The sequence below is a fragment of the Notolepis coatsorum genome, assembly GCF_963971535.1.
Source record: "Notolepis coatsorum genome assembly, chromosome: 18".
NCBI classification, from domain to species: Eukaryota; Metazoa; Chordata; class Actinopteri; order Aulopiformes; family Paralepididae; genus Notolepis; species Notolepis coatsorum.
Genome location: NC_140182.1, coordinates 26,416,354 through 26,439,656, shown reverse-complemented (window position 1 = coordinate 26,439,656; position 23,303 = coordinate 26,416,354). Strand labels below are relative to the sequence as shown.

General features: G+C 46.2%; 1 protein-coding gene across 1 annotated transcript in view; it reads right to left on the bottom strand.

Moving 5' to 3' along the window:
* The window catches only part of cstpp1 (centriolar satellite-associated tubulin polyglutamylase complex regulator 1), a gene marked incomplete at its 3' end in the record, with an annotated part of 37,456 nt that extends 14,493 nt beyond the window's left edge, over positions 1-22,963 (bottom strand). The window contains exons 1-4 of the mRNA XM_084335505.1: positions 22,841-22,963; positions 22,380-22,482; positions 21,680-21,810; positions 11,293-11,377 (exon numbers count right to left, since the gene is read on the bottom strand). Coding sequence (XP_084191631.1) covers positions 11,293-11,377; positions 21,680-21,810; positions 22,380-22,482; positions 22,841-22,895 — 374 coding nt within the window. The 5' untranslated portion in view covers positions 22,896-22,963. The remainder of the gene's footprint in view (positions 1-11,292; positions 11,378-21,679; positions 21,811-22,379; positions 22,483-22,840) is intronic.
* Positions 22,964-23,303: the final 340 nt, after the last annotated feature.

The window sequence follows — 23,303 nt, the reverse complement described above, 5'->3', positions numbered from 1 at the left end:
AACTCATTCAGAACGCAGCGGCCCGCCTGATCTCAAACCTACCGAAGTCGGCCCATATCACCCCACTTCTTAGGGACCTGCACTGGCTCTCCATTGCTGCACGTATCCGCTTCAAGGCCCTCGACCTAGCATACCGTGCGGCAAAGGGAACCGCTCCCGCCTACCTCCGGTCAATGGTCTCTAACTACACACCCTCAAGACCCCTACGCTCTGCATCTTCTGGCCGCCTCAGACCTACTCCTATCCAAGCCCCGGGAGGGTCATCAAAGAGATGCCACCTATTCTCAGTCCTTGCCCCACAATGGTGGAATGAACTACCCACCCCAGTTAGGACAGCCGAAACCCGTCCAATCTTCCGCCGTCGACTTTAGACGCACTTCTTCAACCATTATCTGAAATAATAATATTATTTAATTTTTTTTTTAACTCTAACCCTAACTAACCTTACTGTCATGCACTTGTCCTAATAAACTAACCTACACTGTAACACGCAACACTTTGATGAACATTGTTACTCAGCTGATAGAGTTGTACCCTTCCTGATGACTTGTCGAACTTGTAAGTCGCTTTGGATAAAAGCGTCAGCTAAATGACTAAATGTAAATGTAAAATCTCCCCATGGATAAACAATATCAGTGTTGGTCAGAATCTCTCTGTGGTTAAACAATAACAGTGTTGGTTAGAATCTCTCTGTGGTTAAACAATAACAGTGTTAGAATCTCTCTATGGTTAAACAATAACAGTGTTGGTCAGAATCTCTCTATGGATAAACAATAACAGGGAAACTAAGCTCAGTCCACTGCGATATATAAAGAAGCCATGACTGCCTATAACAAAGACATATTTCTCAAGAAAGGACTACTTTTCTAAGATTATCACAGAGAATGCTGGAAACTCTACTCAACACTGCCCCCACCCCTCCGCAGTCCCCTGCATCAAAAAGTGAAGAACTCGCATTATTCTTCAAAAACAAAATGACATCAATCAGAGCCAGCATTAGTCCTGATGCAAACACAGATACCATATGTAACCATGGGAAAACAACTGATCTCTATAAAAGTGTCATGGAATGCAACTCCTCCACTTCCTGTATTGACCCTATACCCACAGTATTTTTAAGCGAATATTCGAACGTATTTCAGTCCTAAAGATTATAAATACATTGCTTCTAACAGGCATTTTACCAGATGCATTCAAAACAGCCGTCGTAAAACCCTTACTAAAGAAACCCAAACTAGACAGTAATGTACTAACCAACTATAGGCCCTATATCCAACCTTCCATTCATCAGCAAGAAATAGTCACAATACAAATAAACTTCTTTCTTAAAGAAAACAACATCATGGAAGAAGGCTTCAGAACATACCACAGCACTGAAACTGCTCTTACTAAAATAATTAGCGACCTCAGACTAGAATACCTGTCCTATTAAACCAAAGTGCAGAAAAGTTAGTTGGTCTTTCTGACTATGTATGACTGGTTGAGAACATTTATCAAAGGGAGAAAATATTATGTCCACTATTATTCTAACTATACATGCTGCCACTTGGGGACATCCTTAGAAAACACAATGCATGTTTCCATAGCTACACAGATTTGATTGATTGATTGATTTGATTTGATTTGAGATGACACACAATTGTACATCTCTGCTGAACCAAATTATCCCACAGCTAGTAACTCCATCTCAGCCTCTCTCTTAGCCATAAACAAATGGATGACCAACAACTTCCTAAAATTAAATTAGGACAAAAATTAAATCCTACTATTTGGCCCTATAACAAAAAGATAAATACTGCTGAGCAATATGGGGGCAACTTACTCCTTGGATCAAACCCAAAGTCTTAGGCTACGTTTAGACGGAGAGAGTCTGAACAGAAACCGCAAAAGTCGTCTTGCGGTCTCACTTTTAATTTTGCGTTTAGACTAGTGTTTTGGGGTGGAATTCTCCGTGCAGACGAGGCTGTAACTACTCGAGACGACTGAGCCCCGCTGTCACACGATTGGCGCATATGTCACATGACGTGCTGTGAAGACCCGACCTACTCTGCCTCTGATTCGCAGACTGTGGGTGAGGAATGTGATTGGACCAAAGCAGAGTCACTCACAGACAGTGGCTCCAGTCCGCGGGACAGATTCTTGTACTGCCAAAAAAAAAGTACTGCCAATGTAGCCTTCAGGTGATCTCCAGTCCGTAGATAGAATCAGACATGCTTGTTCGCTTTGTTTACGCTTCTAGGCTACTGGCGCATGCCTGTGATGTAAGCAGTATGCGCGACGAGAGCCTTGACAACCCTTTCGTCATCGTTTTATGCGGTTTGACAGTTTAGATGAGAGCGCAAAGGTCTATCGTTTCTAGGAATTCCACCCTGGAAGGTGGTCTCACTTTTTTACGGTTTCACCCCGTAAAAACGCTGTTTCCGTATAAACGAAAGGCACATCCGAAAAAATATTTTTGCGGATTCACCTGCTAGCGTTTCCGTCTAAACAGGGCCTTAGTGCTATTATAGACTCTGTAAGGGGCTGAGGGGAATGGTGATCAATGGATGCTATGTTCCTGCCTGTTGGCTCCCCGCAATGGAGAGAAGAAGACTGACAGCTGCACACATGCAGACCCACACACAGCTGTCTTTCAATTAGCAATCAGCATGCCTCTCAAAGAGGACAGACCAAGAACATCAGAGGGGGTCTTGGAATGGAGAGTGGGAGAGCTGTTGGGAGACAACCAAACTGAGTTAACAGCCGGTAAGCCGGACAGCGGCCGGCCGCCTGATTACTTTTACCAACGGATTTCCAGTTCCGCGTTCGCGTTCTGCGATCTGATTGGCCACTGACGTTTCTGGTTGCGCCAATCGTGTGACGCCTGTTTCTATCACCAGTTAAGCTTAGGCACTCTTTCGAAGTTGGTTATGGTTAGAGTTCGTCTTAGAGCAGGGCGATAGAACACCAGCCCTGATTCCAAACTCTAACCTTAACCAACTTCGAAAGAGTCGCCTAAGCTTAACCAGTGATAAACTAGGCGTTAGGTAGTTTGCAGACTGTTAGAGGCGGAAATGGCCGCGTCATGCGATTGGGCGCACATGTCACATGACCAGAAACGTCAGTGGCCAATCAGATCGCACCAGAAACGTCAGTGGCCAATCAGATCGCAGAACACGAACGCGGAACTGGAAATCCGTTGGTAAAAAACTAGACGCGGCCCGGCCTAGTTAAAGACTGGACTATAGCAAAGACAGTTAGGTGCTTCACTGGGAGCCAGTATGATTTTTGTTGGTTTCTTAATTTTCTGTTTTGTTTAAATAAATGCCCCTGGCCATTGCCCAGCGGGGAGCTAAAGCTGTTTGACTGTGTGTTTGATTATTTGTACAACCATATTGCACCTTCCACCTACCCCTGTCTGCTATCTTTGCTAACTCAGACCTAAGCTTTAAATCACACATCAACAAGGTAACAAAAACAGAGTAATTGAGTACAGAGAACGGAGTAAAGGGTGTTATATTATCATACTGGCCAATCGTGTCTCGCTCTGCCTATTGAGATATCATCTCTCCAGCACCTACTGTGCCCGTGGAAAATTTCACATACACCTCACTTGCACGTGACCACGCCTACTCCCGTGCGTGCTTCTACAAGACGCCCGAAGTGGTCACGTTTACACCCTTCCATTATCTTTTCCATCCGTCGAGCTGCTCAGCACTTCAACCAGGTGGAACGTTGTTATGAAGAAAAGGGAGAAATTACGCAATGTTGGACTTTCGCCAGAAGTACGCCAGCCCCCGGAACCTTCTCGGCACGTCCAGACGGAACGTCGGTCCTATTCTGTGCTTTCCTCGTCGCTTGGCAGCGGACCGATGGGCTACGCGTGGCGTTTGGCAGTTGAGCCACGCCGTGCTCAGGTAGGACCGACGCCGACAGGCGTTGGTACTGGCATATTCAATACTACTCGTTGTCTCGTGAGACGACCGGGCGATGTATTGGCGCAGGAGGCTGGATATTTGGATAAATGTGGTCATCATGACTCATTGTTGAATGTTTAGCGCGCGCAGCTGATACTAATGCTAATGTTTTGGGGGGCCGTCCCATGTGTCCCGCCGGGACTGTCTCCAGTTTTCCCTCCGATTAACCATTTCATTACTGACGGTCAATCGGTGTCTAATGTTGGGGGTTTGGCTGAGGCTTGTTTACCCTTTATCCGGGTGGATGGCCTGACGACAGGGCTCAGGGCAGGTGTGCATTTGTGAATCTATGAATTGAAAATGGGGGACCCTGATGTAGATCATTCATTCATTTATCCCTTACACGGGTGCACAGGTGTGCCGCAGTGGAGGTTATTGCATAACTACTAGTGGAGCAGTGCTTCACTAGTAATAGACTTTGGTCAGCAGCCGCCACTGGTGTTCCGTGCTTAGAGAAGCAGGTGGCATCTGTCCTTTGCCCTGACATGGTAGAACGGTATCCCGCCCGGCCGACGCCAAGAGGCGAGTCGGCCCGGCAGGTGGCTGAGTGGGCTGATGACTAATAGCAGCAACTAATAACATTGCTCAATTGGCTGCTTTTCTGTCAAAAATGGTGTCGGTGGTGGGGCCTTAGGGCCAGCCAACGTCAAAACCATCGCGCGAGGGTTTGAGGTTATTCAGCTTTTGACCCAGCCGCAAGCTATAACCGCAGGGAGGGCTAGGATGCTGTCAACGCTTGTTCACAGGCATCTTTGGTTGGAGCAATCTCCCCTTGAGGAGGGGAGGAGAGTTCTCCTCCTCAGGGCTCCCCTCTCCGCGGATGGACCTTTTGGTCTGTCCACGGAGGCGCGGGCGGTATTTGACCTGGGCTCCATGCCGCCCCACACCCCGGCCAGCGGCCATGTGTCCCCCGCCTGAGATGACCTGGACACAAAGAGAACAGGTGGTCACGGTGCCGACAGCCTCGGCGGCCGAGGAATCGGCTATATTAGATGGGCACACCCTGAAAAACCGTTGCCATCTAGCTGTGTCTAGCACGCTCTCCGGTTACTCCCCCCCCACTACACTACGGGACTCAAGGCTCTGATTTGTCCCCTTTGACTGCGGGCCGCGTTCTTCCAGTGAAGCGCATCCCTCTCAGAGCGGCGGCGAGAGGATATTCTCGGCGCGCTCGGGAGGTTCCGTCCTGGCAGGATGGTTACGGCGCTGACCGTGATACGCCTGTGCGGTATTATGGCATCTGCTCAAGCTGTGGTCCCTCTTGGCCTCCTCTTCATGAGGAGGATACAGAGGTGGGTTTTTCAGTGTGAAAATAGACCCTGTGAGAGTCAAGTGGAAGCAGCTGAAGGTTCCCATGTCAGTACTGGGGGACCTCGCCCTCTGGGGGGGGCCTGGGGCCCTCACCAGCGGGGTCCCGATGGACAGCAGGCTGTCACACATCACGGTCTTCACCATCGCCTCCCTCATGGGATGGGGGGGACGTGTCGGACCGACGCAGTAGGGGGCAGCTGGCAATGACCATGCTGCCCGGTCTGCACTACATATCAATGTGTTGGAATTGAAGGCAGTGCTTCTAGTCCTCGGACGGCTCGGCCATCATGTTATGGGCGAGCATGTTCTGATCAGGACGGACAGCACGACATCGGCGTCGTATGTCAACAGACAGGGAGGAGTACGCTCCCCGCCGTCTCCACCGGATGGCGGCCGATTCGGTCTGTGGCCGCCCGGGATTCTGTACACGTTCCCCCCCATACACCTGATAGCTCAGCTGTTGGGGCGGGTACGTCAGGAGCGCGGGACTTTGATCCTGGTCACGCCGGACCGGGGCACAGCTGTGTGGTTCCCGGCCCTGATTCAGCTCTTGGTGGCCCCGCCGTGGCCTGTTCCGTGGTCACCGCGGGCCCTCTCTCAGGCACGCGGAACTCTGTTTCTGCCTCCTGTTCTGGGGCAGCCTCTAATGGCTTGGCTGCTGAAAGGGTGAATCTGGAGGGGATGCATCTTAACTCTACTGTGGTTAACGGCATCCGGAACGCACACGCTCCGTCCACTACCGCGGCTTACGCAGGGAAGTGGCGTATGGTTCGAGAGTGGTGTGAGGTTGGGGGCCTGGACCCGGTGTCATGCCCCCTGGACTCGGTTCTGTCCTTCTCCAGTCTATCCTGGATAGGCGGTCGGCCTCGACAGTGAAGGTATATGCCGCAGCTATATCTTCTTGTGGGCTGATTGAGGGCAGAACACTGTTCTGCCACCCTCTCGTGAGACGTTTCCTGCTTGGCACACGCCGTCTCAAGCCTGTGGAACGTTCTCTGTCTCCGAGTCGGGACCTCCAACTGTTCTGGAAAGGCTGTTGGGGGCCCCGTTTGAGCCTCTTGAGCAGGCACCATTGGATCGTCTGTCTTAAGACCGCGTTCCTAGGGTGGCTACGTGGCGTAGTGGGCAAGGCGCTCGCCACGAATGCAGAGACGCTGGGCTCGCCTGTTCGAGCCCAGCGCTCCACATTGCTTTTAGTTTAGCTGGTCGTTCATACTAATACACATTGGCCGTATTAGGGGGTGGGAAACTGATGGGTGGGGATCGGGACGTTGTGGACAGCGACTCCTACAGGTCGGTTGGTGCGCCTGCGCAGTAGAATCAGGAAGCAGCGTGAGCCTCCCACGCGTTACTCCTCGCCACTGAGAGATCGAGCTGCGCAGGTGAAAAGATGCGACTGCTGTTACCTCAAGTACCGGAGGGGACTTGTGCTATGTATGACTTAGTCCACATTGCAGTCGGCTTGTGGGAGGCAAGAAACAGCGTTCGTGACAGGGGAGGGTTGAATTGGATGATACGAAATTGGGATGGGAGAAAATATAGAAAATGGGAGAAAAAGTGGATCAGAAAAAAAAGACTGCGTTCCTTTTGGCCATCACCTCCGCTAAATGCGTGGGTGAGCCGTGTGCTCTCTCGGTACGGTCAGAGTACCTGTCTATTCGGGCCGATAGCAGGTGACTTGGTGGCCTGATCCGGCCTTCGTGCTAAAGAATATCCGGAGCTCTTATCGCTCCAGGGATATTGTGCTTCAGGCGTTTCACCCTCCTCCTCACGCTAGTGAGTTGGAGGTGAGCCTTCACCTGTCGTGTCCTGTCCGTGCACTGAAGGTTTACCTTAGTCGCACGTGGGATCTCAGGGCTTCCGATCAACTGTTTGTTATGGTGGCCCTCGCGCGGGTAAAGGCCTCTGCATGCTACAGAAACTTCAAAGCAACTGCAACACAACATCGACAAAGCAACGTTGTTTTAGACACTCTGCCTTTATGCTTCTGCAACATCGACGCGCAAAGTTAGTTTAACTAAAGTTAGTTTAGGTTTGTGTTAACATTAGATAATGTACAAAATAAACGTATTTCCGGTGATTTTAGACGTCGCTCTTTTATTTTGAAACCCCCCGACCGGAAGTGTTATAGTGTCTGTTGCTAGCAGCTTAACTTTCTGTGCTTTTCGAGCTAACGTTACCGTAACATCATTAGTTTCCAATGGAGAGGACCTCGGCTCACATGCAGCTCAAACTACCTATTGGAATAAATTAATTGATTGATGTTTAACTTGTCCCTGTGTGTGTCCAGTCATTTCGACTAGCAAACGTTGTATTTAACGTTACCTCAGGACGGATACCATTGTATTTACTTGGTTAGCTATGTAGCTAATGTGGATAGCATTTTGAATAGACCCAATGCTAGCTGGCTGGCTACAGCTTTATTTACTAAATTATGGAGGCTTTTTAATCGTCAAGGTAAGAGAGGATTTGTCATGATCAACTGAAGGCGTATGCTATGGAACAATATGTGCTTGGGTTTTCAGAAAAAGGCGAGCTATGTGACGCTAATTATTTAGCGTCAACGCTGGAAACAACAATGGAGGATGATATTCTCTGCGGGACTAATATTATTCTATGACAGCCCCGCCCCCATTCGCTAACCAACCAATCACTGCTACGCAATATCAACGCAACGGTTGTTTAGGTTAGATTTGAGGGACATGTACGCAACGTCCAAGCAACACAGTCTACAAGACCCTCTAAAACAACCGCGCTGAAATCGCGCCGATGTTGTGTTGCAGTTGCTCTGAAGTTTCTGTAGCATGCAGAGGCCTTAAGGTGCTGTCCAAGCAACGCCTGTCACATTGGTTGTGCGAGGGCATTGCCCTTTGCTACACGTTGGGCATCAGGGCACACTCCACTCGTGGTGTGGCAGACTCCGCTGCCCTGTTGGGGGGGGCCTCGGTGGAGGACATCTGCGCTGCGGCCTCCTGGTCCTCCCCGAGTCCTTTCGTTAGGTTTTACCTCATGGACATGACTGGGGGTTCTGTCTCCCAGGCAGTCATGAGGTCCGGGACCTCTCCTGCATCCCGCCCGAGAGCGAGAGAAAGAGAGCGTGTTTGAGTTTGAGCGTTCTGATGCTCCGTAGCTAACCACACCATGATGGCATTTTGTCAACAACACAGTTTGAACCTGGAGGAAGCGATATAAAGAAACGAATTGCACTCGCATCTTGCACTCGCATCTTGAAAGTTCGGTGAATCTTAAAATGACTAGTGTAAAGGTGACCACTTCCGGCATCTTGTAGAGGCACGCACGGGAGTAGGCGTGGTCACGTGCAAGTGAGGTGTATGTGAAATTTTCCACTGGCACAGTAGGTGCTGGAGAGATGATATCTCAATAGGCAGAGCGAGACGCTCAGCCAGTATTCATATAACCTTCGTTATGACTAGCCTCTGGAACGCACCCTTGTGATGAGCAGTGTTCATTTTGGCAGCTATTTTCATTTTAGTTTTAGTCTTAGTCATGTGTCAAATGCTCCTTTTTCGTTGATCATATTTAGTCATCTTCATTTATTTTTCGTTTAGTCAGTTTTAGTCAACAACAGGTCTGAGCATTTTAGTCTTCGTTTAGTCTCAAAAAAAATGTATTATTATTATTATTAGTTTTAATAATTTTTTTTTGTCTCGCCACTCAGTCACAGCCTCATAAGTTGGCATGAGTTTTTTCTAAACAAAAAAAGCGAACGTTAGTGCTAGCTGGTTAGACTTATTGATTGATTGAAAACCTTTATTTATGCCCAAGGGGAGATTCAGGTGTCCATCACAGCATCAACACAGCCATCTAAAAAACAGTTAATACATAACATACAATTATTTAGTACTTTGTTAAAAACAAAGTGTGTGAAGTTTGTCAGGGTCCTGGTTATTTTGACATGATTCAAATCCCTGTTGATGAGTATGAATGCGTTGGGATGTGTTGTCTGTATCCCAGACTAGCAACGGTAGAATGGATGACGCCACACGCTTGGTGGAATGTAAACACGGCGACTGCATGTGAGAATTCTCTCGGGAGGTAATACGGTCTCAGTTCTACCACCAATAGTTCTATGTCTGGAGTACATTATATGTTCCTTGACCGTAACATGTCGGGGATTACACTGTTATGGTGATGTTATTACTCCTCCGGCTGGTAATATCCAGTAACGGTTACCTCGGAGGACTAGCGGATGTCACTCTTCTTCTACGGTGTTGGAATGTAAACAAGCTCGGCACGAGCTAGAACGCTACAGCAGCTGTATGTGATACTGACGTTCAATAAAGTAACCAACTGAAACATCACAACAACACCACTTCTGGAGTTAACTAAAATAACCACCCCGCCACCTTTCCACTTACCACTGGCTTTGTTTCTGTCGGCTCGCATGATCGCATCATGGCGATAGACATCCAGTTCCACCGCACTGACCGCAGTCTGGGATATTTCCATGCAAGCTGGACTCTGTATTCCACTTGGATTTTTACCAGGGCCGAAAGTTCATCGGTCTTGTTGACCAGTGATCTTACATTTCCCATGACGACGGAGGGCAGGTATGTTTTCCTATCATTATGTAAGCTATTTAATGTTCTATTGTGGTGCATGGGTCAAAACATAATGTAGCACTCCGTTGCAGTCTGTCCTCCCATATCTCCTGGGGGGAAACAACACCCACAGCATAACAGTGGTGCCCCCTACACACGGAACGCTGTGTTGGGGATAAGGTTCCGCACGGACAATTATGTTTGATACTTTCCTGTCTGCAGACTGCAAACAAGCTACTGTTAGCTAGCAAGTAAACAGTCTTGACGATAAAGCAAAATTGTATTTTGCAAACTACATTTTGTGTCGTCAGTTGTTGTCAACGATATTGCATGAATTATTTAGTCACATTAGTGTCACATGTGACGTCACGTCTCGTTGTCGTCAGGGAAAAAAGCTTTGTTGACGACCATATTTAGTCATCATTTTAGTTGACAAAATTAACACTGGTGATGAGCACTTCCATAGAAAGCTGAATATGAAGCAGGGCAGTGCCAACATCCAGGTGGGGGAAGACAAGAAACAACACGCTCAACACCCACCGCCTATGTGCCCTTGAGCAAGGCACTTAACCCCAATTGCTCCGGTATAGCTGCTCAGTAGTCAGTAGTAGAATACTGGTTGTTTTAGAGATAGGATGCTTTTTGTTTTGTCGGATAAGAAGTTTGCATTCATAATTATGGAACACGGTGATAATAGCGTTTCTTTCTCGTCTAAAACATATAAACATAACGTATGAAAACGTATTTAATTTGAAAGTCAATCATGGTGCTTTGAGTCGCATAATCGATCACCACGACCGTCCAAAAGGACCAACCGGAGGAAACAATGAAACGATTTATATGTATTCCATCAATCAATCAGGTTCATCTGTGAAAACTGCTTTTTAAATTATTTATTACAAATAAAAAGGTGTCAGGCTATAGCTGTAAAAGGCATATTGAGTATAATGATCCTAATCAAATGTATTCTCATACAAACATAATCCCTCTCAATCACCACTTGTGACCCAGTAGAAGCACTTGCAGAGACCCTCCCCTCTGCCTGTATTGTCTTATTTCTGGAAGTTTCTTGGCATCAACCTTTGGGCAGCATGTGCATGTTATGTGCGTGCATGTATCCCCTCCCTATTTCCCAATTCCCCAGGTGGAATGCACCCGATTGGATGAATGAATGCTAGTTGGACAGTCCTTGGTTTGGCACCCGATTGGATGAATGCTAGTTGGACAGTCCTTGGTTTGGCACCCGATTGGATGAATGCTAGTTGGACAGTCCTTGGTTTGGCACCTGATTAGAAAAATGCTAGTTGGACAGTCCTTGGTTTGGCACCTGATTAGAAAAATGCTAGTTGGACAGTCCTTGGTTTGGCACCTGATTGGATCAACGCTAGTTGGGCAGTCCCTGGTTTGTTTGTGGGTTCTATATCCTATTGAGTGTAGTAACGTTTGGTGCTGTAGCTACTGACCTGGCTGCACCCTGCACCAACTCCACTGGGAAGTCTGGACACAGCAGCTGAAGCAGGGAGCTGTACTCGAGCATGGACAACAGGTCTACAACACACAAAATAACACAGATAGCTACAATAACGCATTCATAATCTGTATATATACTGTATCCCTTACCTACTCTTACTAGTTACCATAGTGTATTTATACCTGTATCACTGTACATACTAATACTCTAACACTGTACATAAATCAGATTAGCATTATTACTCAGTAGTACTCATTTATATGTATTGCAGTTTCACTGTATATGACCCCCTGTGTGACCCCCGTTTCCATCAGGGGAGTCGAGTCGATGTGGACATGGTTGAGGAGTACAAATACCTTGGTGTGCACATCGACAACAAACTGAACGAGTCAAAACACGCAGAGGCACTGTACAAGAAGGGCCAGAGCCGACTCTACTTCCTCAGAAGGCTGAGATCCTTCAATGTCTGTACAAGGATGTTGAGGATGTTCTATGAGTCGGTGGTGGCGGGCACCTTCTTGTACGCTGTGACCTGCTGGGGCAGCGGACTGAGAGCAGGGGACACAAACAGGCTGGATAAGCTGGTCAGGAAGGCCAGTAGCGTGGTTGGGATGGAGCTGGACTCTCTAGCGAGGGTGGTGGAGAGGAGGAGCCTTACTAAGCTCCAGGCCATCAGGGAAAACCCCTCCCTCCCACCCACTATACAAAGACTTGGCTGACAGGAGGAGCATGTTCAGTGCTAGGCTCACACTAACTAAATGCAGCACTGAACGGCACAGGAAGTCCTTCATTCCGACAGCCATCAGCCTATACAATGCATCACTGTGCCTCAGTGCATCACTGAGCAGAGTGACAGTTACCATCTTCCTGGACTTTGAAACAGCACTGTGCAATATTACACCTACTGTAGACTTCAGTATATTTTTACTGTATATTTTATTTTATTTTATTCTATTCTTAGGCAATTTGTTTTGTCATTCTTATTCGTGATTTGTTCTGTCTAAATGTTTAATGTTGAGTGATTTGCAGTGTAAAATTTCCCTCGGGATAATAAAAGTATTTCTATTCTATTCTATATTGCACTTTACTGTTACATTTGCACTCTGGTTAGATGCCAACTTATTTTCGTTGTACTTGTGCTGTATGATGACAATACATTTGTATATAATCAAATCTAACTAATACACCACATAAATAATCCATTATAGGCCTAACGTTTAACTTGATAACTGTTCATTTACCCAGAATGCAACATATGCCCCTTTTCCACTGCATGGTACCTACTCGACTCTACCCTACTCTACTCTACTCGCTTTAGGTACCTGGTACTTCGTTCCTTTTCCACTGCAGGTACTAAAATAAAGTACTCAGTTTGTCTCTGTGTGGGGAGGCGGGGCTGCTGGTGTACAGCTGAGAGCTCCATAGCTCTGTGAGAGCTCCAGCATAGCTATGTCCGTGAGCTAGGCGCAAGCCAGAGTAAAACACAGTTTTCAATCAATCAATAACAACATTAACGAGACTCTCGTTGTGTCCATTCTGCTAACGCTAACGTTACCTCTCATTGTGTATATTCTACAAGCGTTAACGTTAGCTAGGCTGTGTATGCTAACGTTAGCGTTAGCATTAGGCTAACAACAAAGCTGTAACGTTACCAGTCGCGTCTGTAACGGCCAAAATGGACTTAATGTGCAATGGATTTATGTGACCAGGGGGTGGCGCTTCTTTTATATAAGCGTCAGGTACACCTGTAGGAGGAGGAGTTTTGACCCGGAAAAGGCAACGGTTTTTGACCGCACGCACGCACGTACGCAGGTCTCAGGTCGAAATGTTTGTATCCAATTAGGTATCATATTCATTATCATTTAATCAGTTTAAGGAACAAAAAACAAGGATATTCTGTTTGCACGGTGAAGCAAATAAATATCATTTTCCAAGAAAGCTGCCTGCATTGTGTCATTGGGACAAGGACTGTTTGGTATGAGACCAGGAATATAACGGCGCGTCAGCCAGTCTAACTGGGGATCAAGATTTCTCAGTAGCTCCGTATAAGACGGGAGCTCCTTTAATATTAGTCAAAAACCGTTGCCTTTTCCGGGTCAAAACTCCTCCTCCTACAGGTGTACCTGACGCTTATATAAAAGAAGCGCCACCCCCTGGTCACATAAATCCATTGCACATTAAGTCCATTTTGGCCGTTACACACCGGCCCCTAATTGTTAAGGCAAGCAGACATAACAATTCAAAAAATAAACAAAACAAATAAGAGCCAAAACATGTCATGGATTAAGTGCATGGATCCACATTTTCATGAACCAAACACAGTTGTCACTGGCCTTACAATGGTGCTACTTGTTCGTCTGGAAAGACCTCCAGAACCCTGCCAAGTGGCCAGGACCCACGAAGAGCTGAAGAGTCCATGACGACTACAATATCTCCAGCTGCCAAACTAATTCTACTTATGTCCCAGAGAAAGCACAGAAAATCACTGCCTTCCTCAGCGACCTTCACTTGGCGGAACATGGCTTGAATGTCACCCATGAATGCCACCGGTTCCTCTCTGAAGCGAGTTAGCACTCCTGGCTCCTCCTCCTTTCCTGGTTCTTCGACTTCCTGTTCCTCCTCCTTTCCTGTTTCCTCTTCCTTTATCCACCCCTGTGTTGGTAAAAGGTGGTAGGTCAGGAAGGATTCTGTCTGCTGGAAGATCCGCCATCTTTTGCTCCACTGCACTGTCACTGTAGTGTTTGCAAAAGCTGCATTCAGCGATGATCTTCTCAGCTGCATGGGCGTTGGTGAACCAACATTTCTTCCTCACTTTGGACATTGTGTGAGTCCTTCCACCATGTCTCCGATTCTGGTGTACATGCTTGAGAATGAGCATTGAAACATGCTGGTCCTTGGAGAGAATGAGTGGAGGTTTAGCTTCCTCTGGTGTTGATCCTCTGCTCAATGTTCCTACAACTCTCAAGAGTCCATCCTCAAACGCTGTATCCAGCCTAGTCACTCCCACATTGTTGGGCAGACAGACCTCCTTGTTAAAAGGTAATTTCAAGCAGTACCTCTCCTGCTGAAGCACAGCTGAACTTTCAAATTTTTCCAGATGGCTTAGGTCTTCTCTGGACACTTCCTTCTCCTTCACAGCTACTTCTTTGAAGTTGTGTTTGTCCTGATCGGCCAGCATTTCTTCCCGTCTGCACACAGAGATCCTGTTCACTGTAGCAGAGGGAAACTCTGACTCCACAACACCACTGTTTCCATTCAGTGGACCATTAACGACCCATCCCAGCACTGTCCTTATAGCATACGGGCCATTCCTGTGACTGTTGATGACCTCCCAAGGTTCCAATATCTTGGGAGTGTTGGTTCCAATCAACAGGTCGACATTTGCTTTTAGGCGTGGGATGTGTACGTTGGACAAATATGACAATTTAGACAGTTCTTCAGGTGTCACCATGTTCTCAGCCGTGACTGGCATTTTCTTCTGTGTGAGAACTTCCGGAAGAACATAAAAGTCATCGCTGTCCAAACCAGCTACCTCCAACCCAGTCAAGGAGTAAGCTGGAACACCCGTCTCTTGCCCCATGGTGCTCAGTAGGAAGGTGGTTCCTCTGCCTGTGATATTCAGCCTCTGCATTAGGCGTTCAGAGCAGAATGTGGCTGAGCTACCAGGGTCTAAGAAGGCGTATGTTTGTACTATGTTTCCGTTTGCTGCTTTCACATTCACAGGGAGAATGGCTAATACACACCGGTCCTTACCGGCCCCTGTATGTCCACATGTTTGCAGTGAAGTTGGTTGCTGTAACTGTTCTGGAGAAAATGGTTGCCTTTTGATGTGAAGCAGGGTGGGGTGAGTTTGACCACAGACTTTGCATACCAAGCGCCTTTCGCAGTCTCTGCTCATGTGACCAACACATAAGCATGCAAAGCAAACTCCCTTTTCCCTCAGAAAGTACATTTTCTCCTTGTGCCTCTTCTCCTGCAGTTGTTTGCACTCCTCCAACGAGTGACTGCGAGCACAGCAAAGGCATCCAGCTCTCCTAGCATTCACGGTACCTGGTGTTGGTGATGTCAGCTCCTTGGCTCTCTCAGATATTACTGTGGTGGCGACAATGTTTCTTTTCACTCTGTTGGGATATGATTCAAACCTGGTGAGAGATGTTGTGCCAACCACACCAGAATTTGGATCCTGTATGTCACCAAACAGAGGGTCAGAAAGAAGGCTAACATGTTGCTCCACAAACCTTATCATATCACCGAAGTGAGCTCTTTCCTGTGTATTTTCCATTATGCCATGAGCCGTACTCCTCCATTGCTCCCTCATCTTGAATGGCAATTTTGATATAATGGCCCTCATGTTGACAGGCATGTCCAACTCCTGCATGTACTGAAGCTCCTCCATTGCATTGCAGCAGCCACGCAAGAATAAGGAGTAGGCTTGAAGTGCCTTGACATCCTCAGATTTTATTGTTTGCCATGCCAAGGCCTTTTGCATGTAGGCACTTCCTATTTTGTACTGGTTTCCAAAGTGTTCTTTAAGAAGACCCTTTGCCACTGCGTAACCACGCTCAGGAGCCATATGCTGGCAGCTACGCACCAATTCCTGTGGCTGTCCTCTTGTGAACTGCTCCAGATAATACAAAGCATCAGCGTCTGTTGCCTTTTCCTCCACTCCTTGTTCAAATGCTTTGATGAATGTTCTGTATTGGAGAGGGTCACCTTCAAATGTTGGGATATTTCGTGGTGGCAGAGACCTGGAATGCTGTTGCTGCACCAGAGCAGCAGTTCTCATTTTGCCTCTCCATGATGGTAAGCATATTTGCAGGTTGGTTTGAATTGATTTGAACATTGTCAGTTGTTCCCATTCTGCTTTCCTGTTCCTTGTGGTTGTGATTATATTGGCGGTTAGCAGCAGTGCTATGCCATTGACCACGTTCCTTTGGTCTCACATCCACAGGCTTGTTTGGTGGTATTGACAATTGTGTCAATTGACTTCGTTTTGTTAATGTCCCAGGTTGGTATTCCCTTGCAACAGGATTTAGCTTGTGGTGTTCCCTTTCAAAATAGGAATTCATTGCATTTGAAGGTGCACGAGATGAACGCTTACTTTCAGAGGAGTGCAACACGGCCAACCTTGCAGTGCTTGCAGCCAATGCAGTGTCCACCTCTAGTTGTTCCTTTTTTCTTTTCAACTTTAGTTCCTGCTCCTTCAACTGATGCTCCTGCTCCTCCAAAGCATGTTTTTCTTTTAGAGAATCAGCACGAGCGAGAAGTGCAGCTCTATCGGCTTCAGCTAAAATCTTGGCAGATGACCTGCTACTTGTTTTTGAGTATTTGCTCACAATGTTTGACACACTGTCATTTGGAGCAATACCATCATCCATTAAATGCAAATCACCTTCAGTTGTTTTACCATCATATACATTCGTTATACCTTCAATATTTGAAACCCACAGTTTTGCATTTGAAATACACTCATTGATTGACAACATTTTTGCTTTAAACCAGGTGTCTTGTTCTTCTTTTTCATCATGTAACGTATAACCCAACAGAAGATTGTCATGTATGCATTTCGCCTCATAACACACCTGATTCAAATCTGTAAGAGCATTCTCTACTTTTTCCTTCTCATTATTTAACATGAAACCAAGAATTGAATCTTTTATCTTGGCTGCCATGTTAAATTTACGTTTTCTGCTGGCAACCAATTTGCCACAATGTTCTGCAACAGCCTTGGCAGTCATTTTAACGACACGTTTCCCAGTGACGTCACCGCTAACAGCGGAGCGCGCTGTGGTCTCCATGGAAACGTGTGATGCCGTTTTGCGCGTCGCCATGTTATTAGATTGTCTGAATTAAAACGAGACGGCTGGTGACGAGTCGCGCAACATAGTCACTACAAAAAAGGTCCGCGTAGTCAAGTGTTATTCCTCTTCAGCAACCATGGATTTACGCTCAACCCCAAGTTATGTGTGCACACAATTTTACATGGCCATGTATTTATATAGCGCTATTCACATACCTCCTTGCGTTGGGTACCATGATGTCGCCTCACGGATCAGTACTCGCGGTCCAGTACTGATCCTCAGCCACTTCGGGTCAGCACCGGTGTCTTCCTCCTCCACGAACGGCTGCAGGCGGATCCGCGATGCAGCAGCAACAGTAGAACAACAGCAGCAGCTCCTCGCCTTCCTCCGGTGGAGATTCTCCGACGTCCCCTAACGCATCGAATCTTCCCCAGTCTCCAAGCAAGAGTCCAACTGGTGCGCGGTTTTTGACTAATATTAAAGGAGCTCCCGTCTTATACGGAGCTACTGAGAAATCTTGATCCCCAGTTAGACTGGCTGACGCGCCGTTATATTCCTGGTCTCATACCAAACAGTCCTTGTCCCAATGACACAATGCAGGCAGCTTTCTTGGAAAATGATATTTATTTGCTTCACCGTGCAAACAGAATATCCTTGTTTTTTGTTCCTTAAACTGATTAAATGATAATGAATATGATACCTAATTGGATACAAACATTTCGACCTGAGACCTCGTACGTGCGTGCGGTCAAAAACCATTGCCTTTTCCGGGTCAAAACTCCTCCTCCTACAGGTGTACCTGACGCTTATATAAAAGAAGCGCCACCCCCTGGTCACATAAATCCATTGCACATTAAGTCCATTTTGGCCGTTACAGCGTCTATTTGCTAACGTTAGCATTAGGTAATAACCGGTTTAAAATGGATGGTGATTACCTCACGTTGTGTCTATTCTACTAGCATTAACGTTACTCATACAAACAATCAATAGCGAGTTATATTGATCACGTTATGTACGATAGCCATGCTAAAACGCTAGCACAACATTAGCACCTAACAACAAGCTTAAGCCTTAACAAGTCAGCGATCTTTTTGCGAGACTAAACTCTCCGCTCGGTGGCAAATTGTGTTGTCGGTTTTGTTTAATCAATAAATGAGGCAGAATACACAGTGACTGTATCCTTTGTTTATTGCACTTGTGCCTGCTGCTAACATAATGAAATCCTATGCGAGACATTAAAGATGGCGGCTTTCTGTTTTCGTTCAGACTCTCCAAGGAGTGACGCGTCTCTCTTCTGACCAATCAGTGGTCTGCAGTGTTTCACGTGACTTTTCTGGTACCACTTCTACCCGCTTGGAACCTCGACAGAGCAGGGACTAAAAAAGTACCCAAAAAGTACCCAAAAAGTACCTGGTACCAGGTACTTTGGTAATGTAAAACCGAAAATGCTGAGTAGAGTAGGTACCATGCAGTGGAAAAGGGGCATAGAGAGATGCTACACCCACACAACATCATAGTCCACCTGTGAACCGGCCATAAATCTTCTGTCCAGAGTCAGACAAGAAGATAGATACCGCTAGGCTAGCTGGTCCATATCCGCTTCCAATGTTTTGTGCTAAGCTAGGCTAGCTTGCAGCCGGATAGCTTTCTACTGAACACACAAAGAGGAAATTGGTATCTATCTTCTCGTCTGACTCTGGAGAAGACAATATTTCCCATAATGTTGGCATGTTCCTTTAAATTGCGTAATCCAACAGCTTAGACCCAAGTGTATTTGTTGTCGCAGTGTTTGGTAATATCACTTCCTGCTTGGTAGACAATGTGCTCACTCATAGAAGCTGCTTCTGTAGCCAGACTGTCCCGACGCAGAGTCCCAGGGAGGGAGCTCCACACAGCTCTATAAACACGACCCGACGCAGGGTCCCAGGGAGGGGGCTCCACACAGCTCTATAAACACAACCTGACAGGGTCCCGGGGAGGGAGGCTCCACACAGCTCTATAAACACGACCCGACGCAGGGTCCCGGGGAGGGAGGCTCCACACAGCTCTATAAACACGACCCGACGCAGGGTCCCAGGGAGGGAGGCTCCACACAGCTCTATAAACACGACCTGACGCAGGGTCCCAGGGAGGGAGGCTCCACACAGCTCTATAAACACGACCCGACGCAGGGTCCCAGGGAGGGAGGCTCCACACAGCTCTATAAACACAACCTGACACAGGGTCCCGGGGAGGGAGGCTCCACACAGCTCTATAAACACAACCTGACACAGGGTCCCGGGGAGGGAGGCTCCACACAGCTCTATAAACACGACCCGGAACAAGGGTCCCGGGGAGGGAGCTCCACACAGCTCTATAAACACGACCCGACACAGGGTCCCGGGGAGGGAGGCTCCACACAGCTCTATAAACACAACCTGACACAGGGTCCCAGGGAGGGGGCTCCACACAGCTCTATAAACACGACCCGACGCAGGGTCCCGGGGAGGGAGGCTCCACACAGCTCTATAAACACGACCCGGACGCAGGGTCCCAGGGAGGGGGCTCCACACAGCTCTATAAACACGACCCGACGCAGGGTCCCGGGGAGGGAGGCTCCACACAGCTCTATAAACATGACCCGACGCAGAACCATTCAGCTGGATCGGTTACGGGTCGGCTTGGTGGCGGAACCCATATTGTGCTGACAGTGAGCGAGGAAGGAGTCGGGAGGCGAACGGTCACAATGAAATGTCTTCACTGAGCAGTAAATCAAGCAACGTTACAAGCACAACGTAGAAGCGGCCAGGCTGGCTCGAGGGAAAACAAACAAACAAGACTATAAACCCTAACCAGAAAACGAACTTAGACACGAAACAAAAGAGCAATCAAAAAACGTGAACACTAACCTAACTTACTGGAACAAGGCATAGGGAAACAAAATCCGCGAACAGCAGGACAGGAACACAAACGAACTGGGTACACGAGAACTGAGAGTAAAGCTCACAGGACAAAACGAAGGCTCTGACGAGCTGGGCAATACAAAACGGAGAATACTGGAACAGTAGTCACGGCACGAATAGGCAGGTCTACAAGACACAGAATACACAAGAGTACAGGGAGAAACGTAACATGAATAATGACCGCACACTGGAGAAACAGGGGAGGTGGTCTAATGTACAAATATAGTTAATTACGAAAACAGGAAACAGCTGGGGAAAACAAGTAACAGACTAGGATACAGAACTAAAAATCATAATACAGATACTGAGAAAACAGACTGGTCATAAATACAACAGAGGAAAACACACTAGACCAGGGGTCGGCAACCTGCGGCTCCGAGGCCGCATGCGGCTCTTTAGCCAATCAGCTGCGGCTCCCTGGCCCAAAAAAAAAGAAAATAAATGTACTCAAAAATATTTCATCAGCTAAGATATTTAGTCAACAAAAGGCTTACCTGTATGCCTGATATGTGGTGCAAAATTTGCGAACAACAAAAAATGTACTTTTTATTTTATAGATTTTCCACAAATAAGGGAAGGACTCTAATAGAGCTGCATAGTTCAGGGTTTTATTTCAAAGTAGGTCTACAGATGCCAGTGTTTTTTCTCCTTTTCTGTGCTCTATTTCAAAGTAGGTCTACACATGGTAGTCTTTTTTCAAAGTGGAGTACTTTTTATTTTATAAATGTTCCACAAATAAGGGGAGGACTCAAATTGAACTTAATAGTTCAGGGTTTTATTTCAAAGTCAGTCTACAGACACCAGTGTTTTGTCTCCTCTTCTGTGTTTTATTTAAAAATAGGTCTACACAGCCAGTATTTTTTCTCCTCTTCATAAGAGTTTGAGGTTTTCCTTTGTTATAACAGGTAAAAAACAGCAATATGTTGCTTTATAATCCCATTAATGCAACAAACTGTGTGCTATAAGTATAAAGTATAATAAATCGCAAATTACTTTGGGTATGAAATTGTCAGGCGTTTTATGCTAAATGTGGGGTATGCTTGGGGATATATAAAACGTTATACACTGTGTTATCTTCATTTTAAGGGTAAATTGTGCGGCTCCCTGAGCATTTTATTTTGTGGGATGGGGGAAAAGTGGCTCTTTTGATAGTAAAGGTTGCTGACCCCTGCACTAGACTATGGGCAGGGAACATTACAGAACATGAACGGGACACAGCCACTGAAGGACGACAAAATGCTTGGCCATTTGTAGTGTGCTCACCTTGAATATGTAAATAAATATTGAAAGATTCACCGGAATTGAGTGCGGGCCATGTTCATAGAGATGTCTAATATCAATATTTGACAGGAAATCAAATGTAAGCCATTTAGAATGTGTATGTTAAAACCGTCTATATAGACAGACAGACAGACAGACAGATGCATACAGACAGATAGAGACAGACACGACACAGACAGACGGATACAGACAGACATACACTGACAGACAGACAGAGACAGACAGAGATACAGACAGAGAGGCAGACAGACACAGACAGACAGAGGCAGACAGACACAGACAGACAGAGACAGACAGAGACAGAGAGACAGACAGACAGACAGACAGACACAGACAGACAGACAGACACTCCTACCTCCACTCTTGCCAGTCTGTCTGTAGCATCTCCACAGGACTCTGATGAAGGAGGCTCTGTTGTGAGGAGTAGCTCTGATGTAGCTGAACTCTCTGAACAGAACATGGTTACTGTTCTTCACACTGCTGAAACTGACAGTCAATCAATCAATCAAGCAGGTTAATCTGTGAAAACTGCTTTTTTAATTACAAATAAAAAGGTGTCAGGCTATAGCCGTAAAGGCATATTGAGTATAATGATCCTAATAAAATGTATATTCTCATACAAACATAATCCCTCTCAATCACCACTCAAAGTGCTACATGAAAGGGGATAAAGATAATAAAATTAAAATGAATAAAACAACCAATGAAATGAAAGAAACATTCAGATCAAAGTCAGCTCTAGGCAGCTAAAAAAAGAAAATATCTAGTTTTTAAAAACACACAAGGCATCGGTGTGTTTTTAATGCAAAGTCAATGGGGTCGAGCTCCTGTACAAGCTGAAATCTACTTTGTGTGCACTGTAGAGTAGATTTCAGTCGTTTTCTGTCAGCTTGTACAGACAGGTGCTCGACCCCATTGACTTTGCATTGGGTTGTTTGTGGCTAATTATCCGTTGTGCTGAGAATCGACTCTACCAATCAACTATCCCTTTAGTGAGCTACAAGGCAACATTATTTGTGTATATTATTATACATGGAAAGGGACATTAAACATACTATTCAGCAAAGTAGCGAACAACGCCAAACTGGGTGTACTCTTCCTTATGCTCCAGAAGCTGGGTTACTGCATCACTCAGATAGAACAGCACACTGGTCTCTCCTATATGAGAGAGAGAGAGACAGAGACAGAGAGAAAGTTATTTTAATTGCACCATACACCTGTATGGAAACATCTGCATTCATTATGTTTCTCCACTGATTTATTCAGGGTTTTCATTTAATTTCTCGCGTGTCTGTACATTACGGGTGGTAGCTAGGATGGATGAATAACGTTAGATACATGGATTGGTGGACTGGTTTGAATTCAATCTTAGTGGCATTAAAAAAAAGCATGCATTTAATTTCCAGCGTAAAATGTAAGTAATGCAAACCAGGTAGTAATGCAAACTAACGAGGCTAGATTAGCTAACGCCAGCAACTAGCTATGCTAACAGGACCAGTCCAGAGGATTCACGTACCGAGATACTCATCGACAGAAAGGGTCGGATTAAAACGATTCGTTTTAGCGCTCATTGCAGGATCTAACGTCACAGTCACAGATATCCACCTATGTTGATTTATAACAACTAATCTGTTTGTCATCTATATCAATCGATACGTGACATTTCTGTAATTTATCTGACTACTGTCACATTAGCATCGTTCAGCTTCGAGATTAGGCTTCCATGGAAACAGCTGGGTGTTGTGTTTCAATAGTTAGAGCCCCCGTAGACAATATGCAGTTGCGAAAGGTTCCCATTGGTTCCCAAATCATGTCTTCTTCTTCTTTTTCGGCATACTAGACGCATCGTGGCATATTGCTGCCTCCCACAGTTCGTTTGGTGATTACTCCATTTTGAGAATACAAAATATTAATGAAAAAATCATAATAATAAAAGCATTAACATTTATATCTAACTTACCTATACAACCTCCACCTAA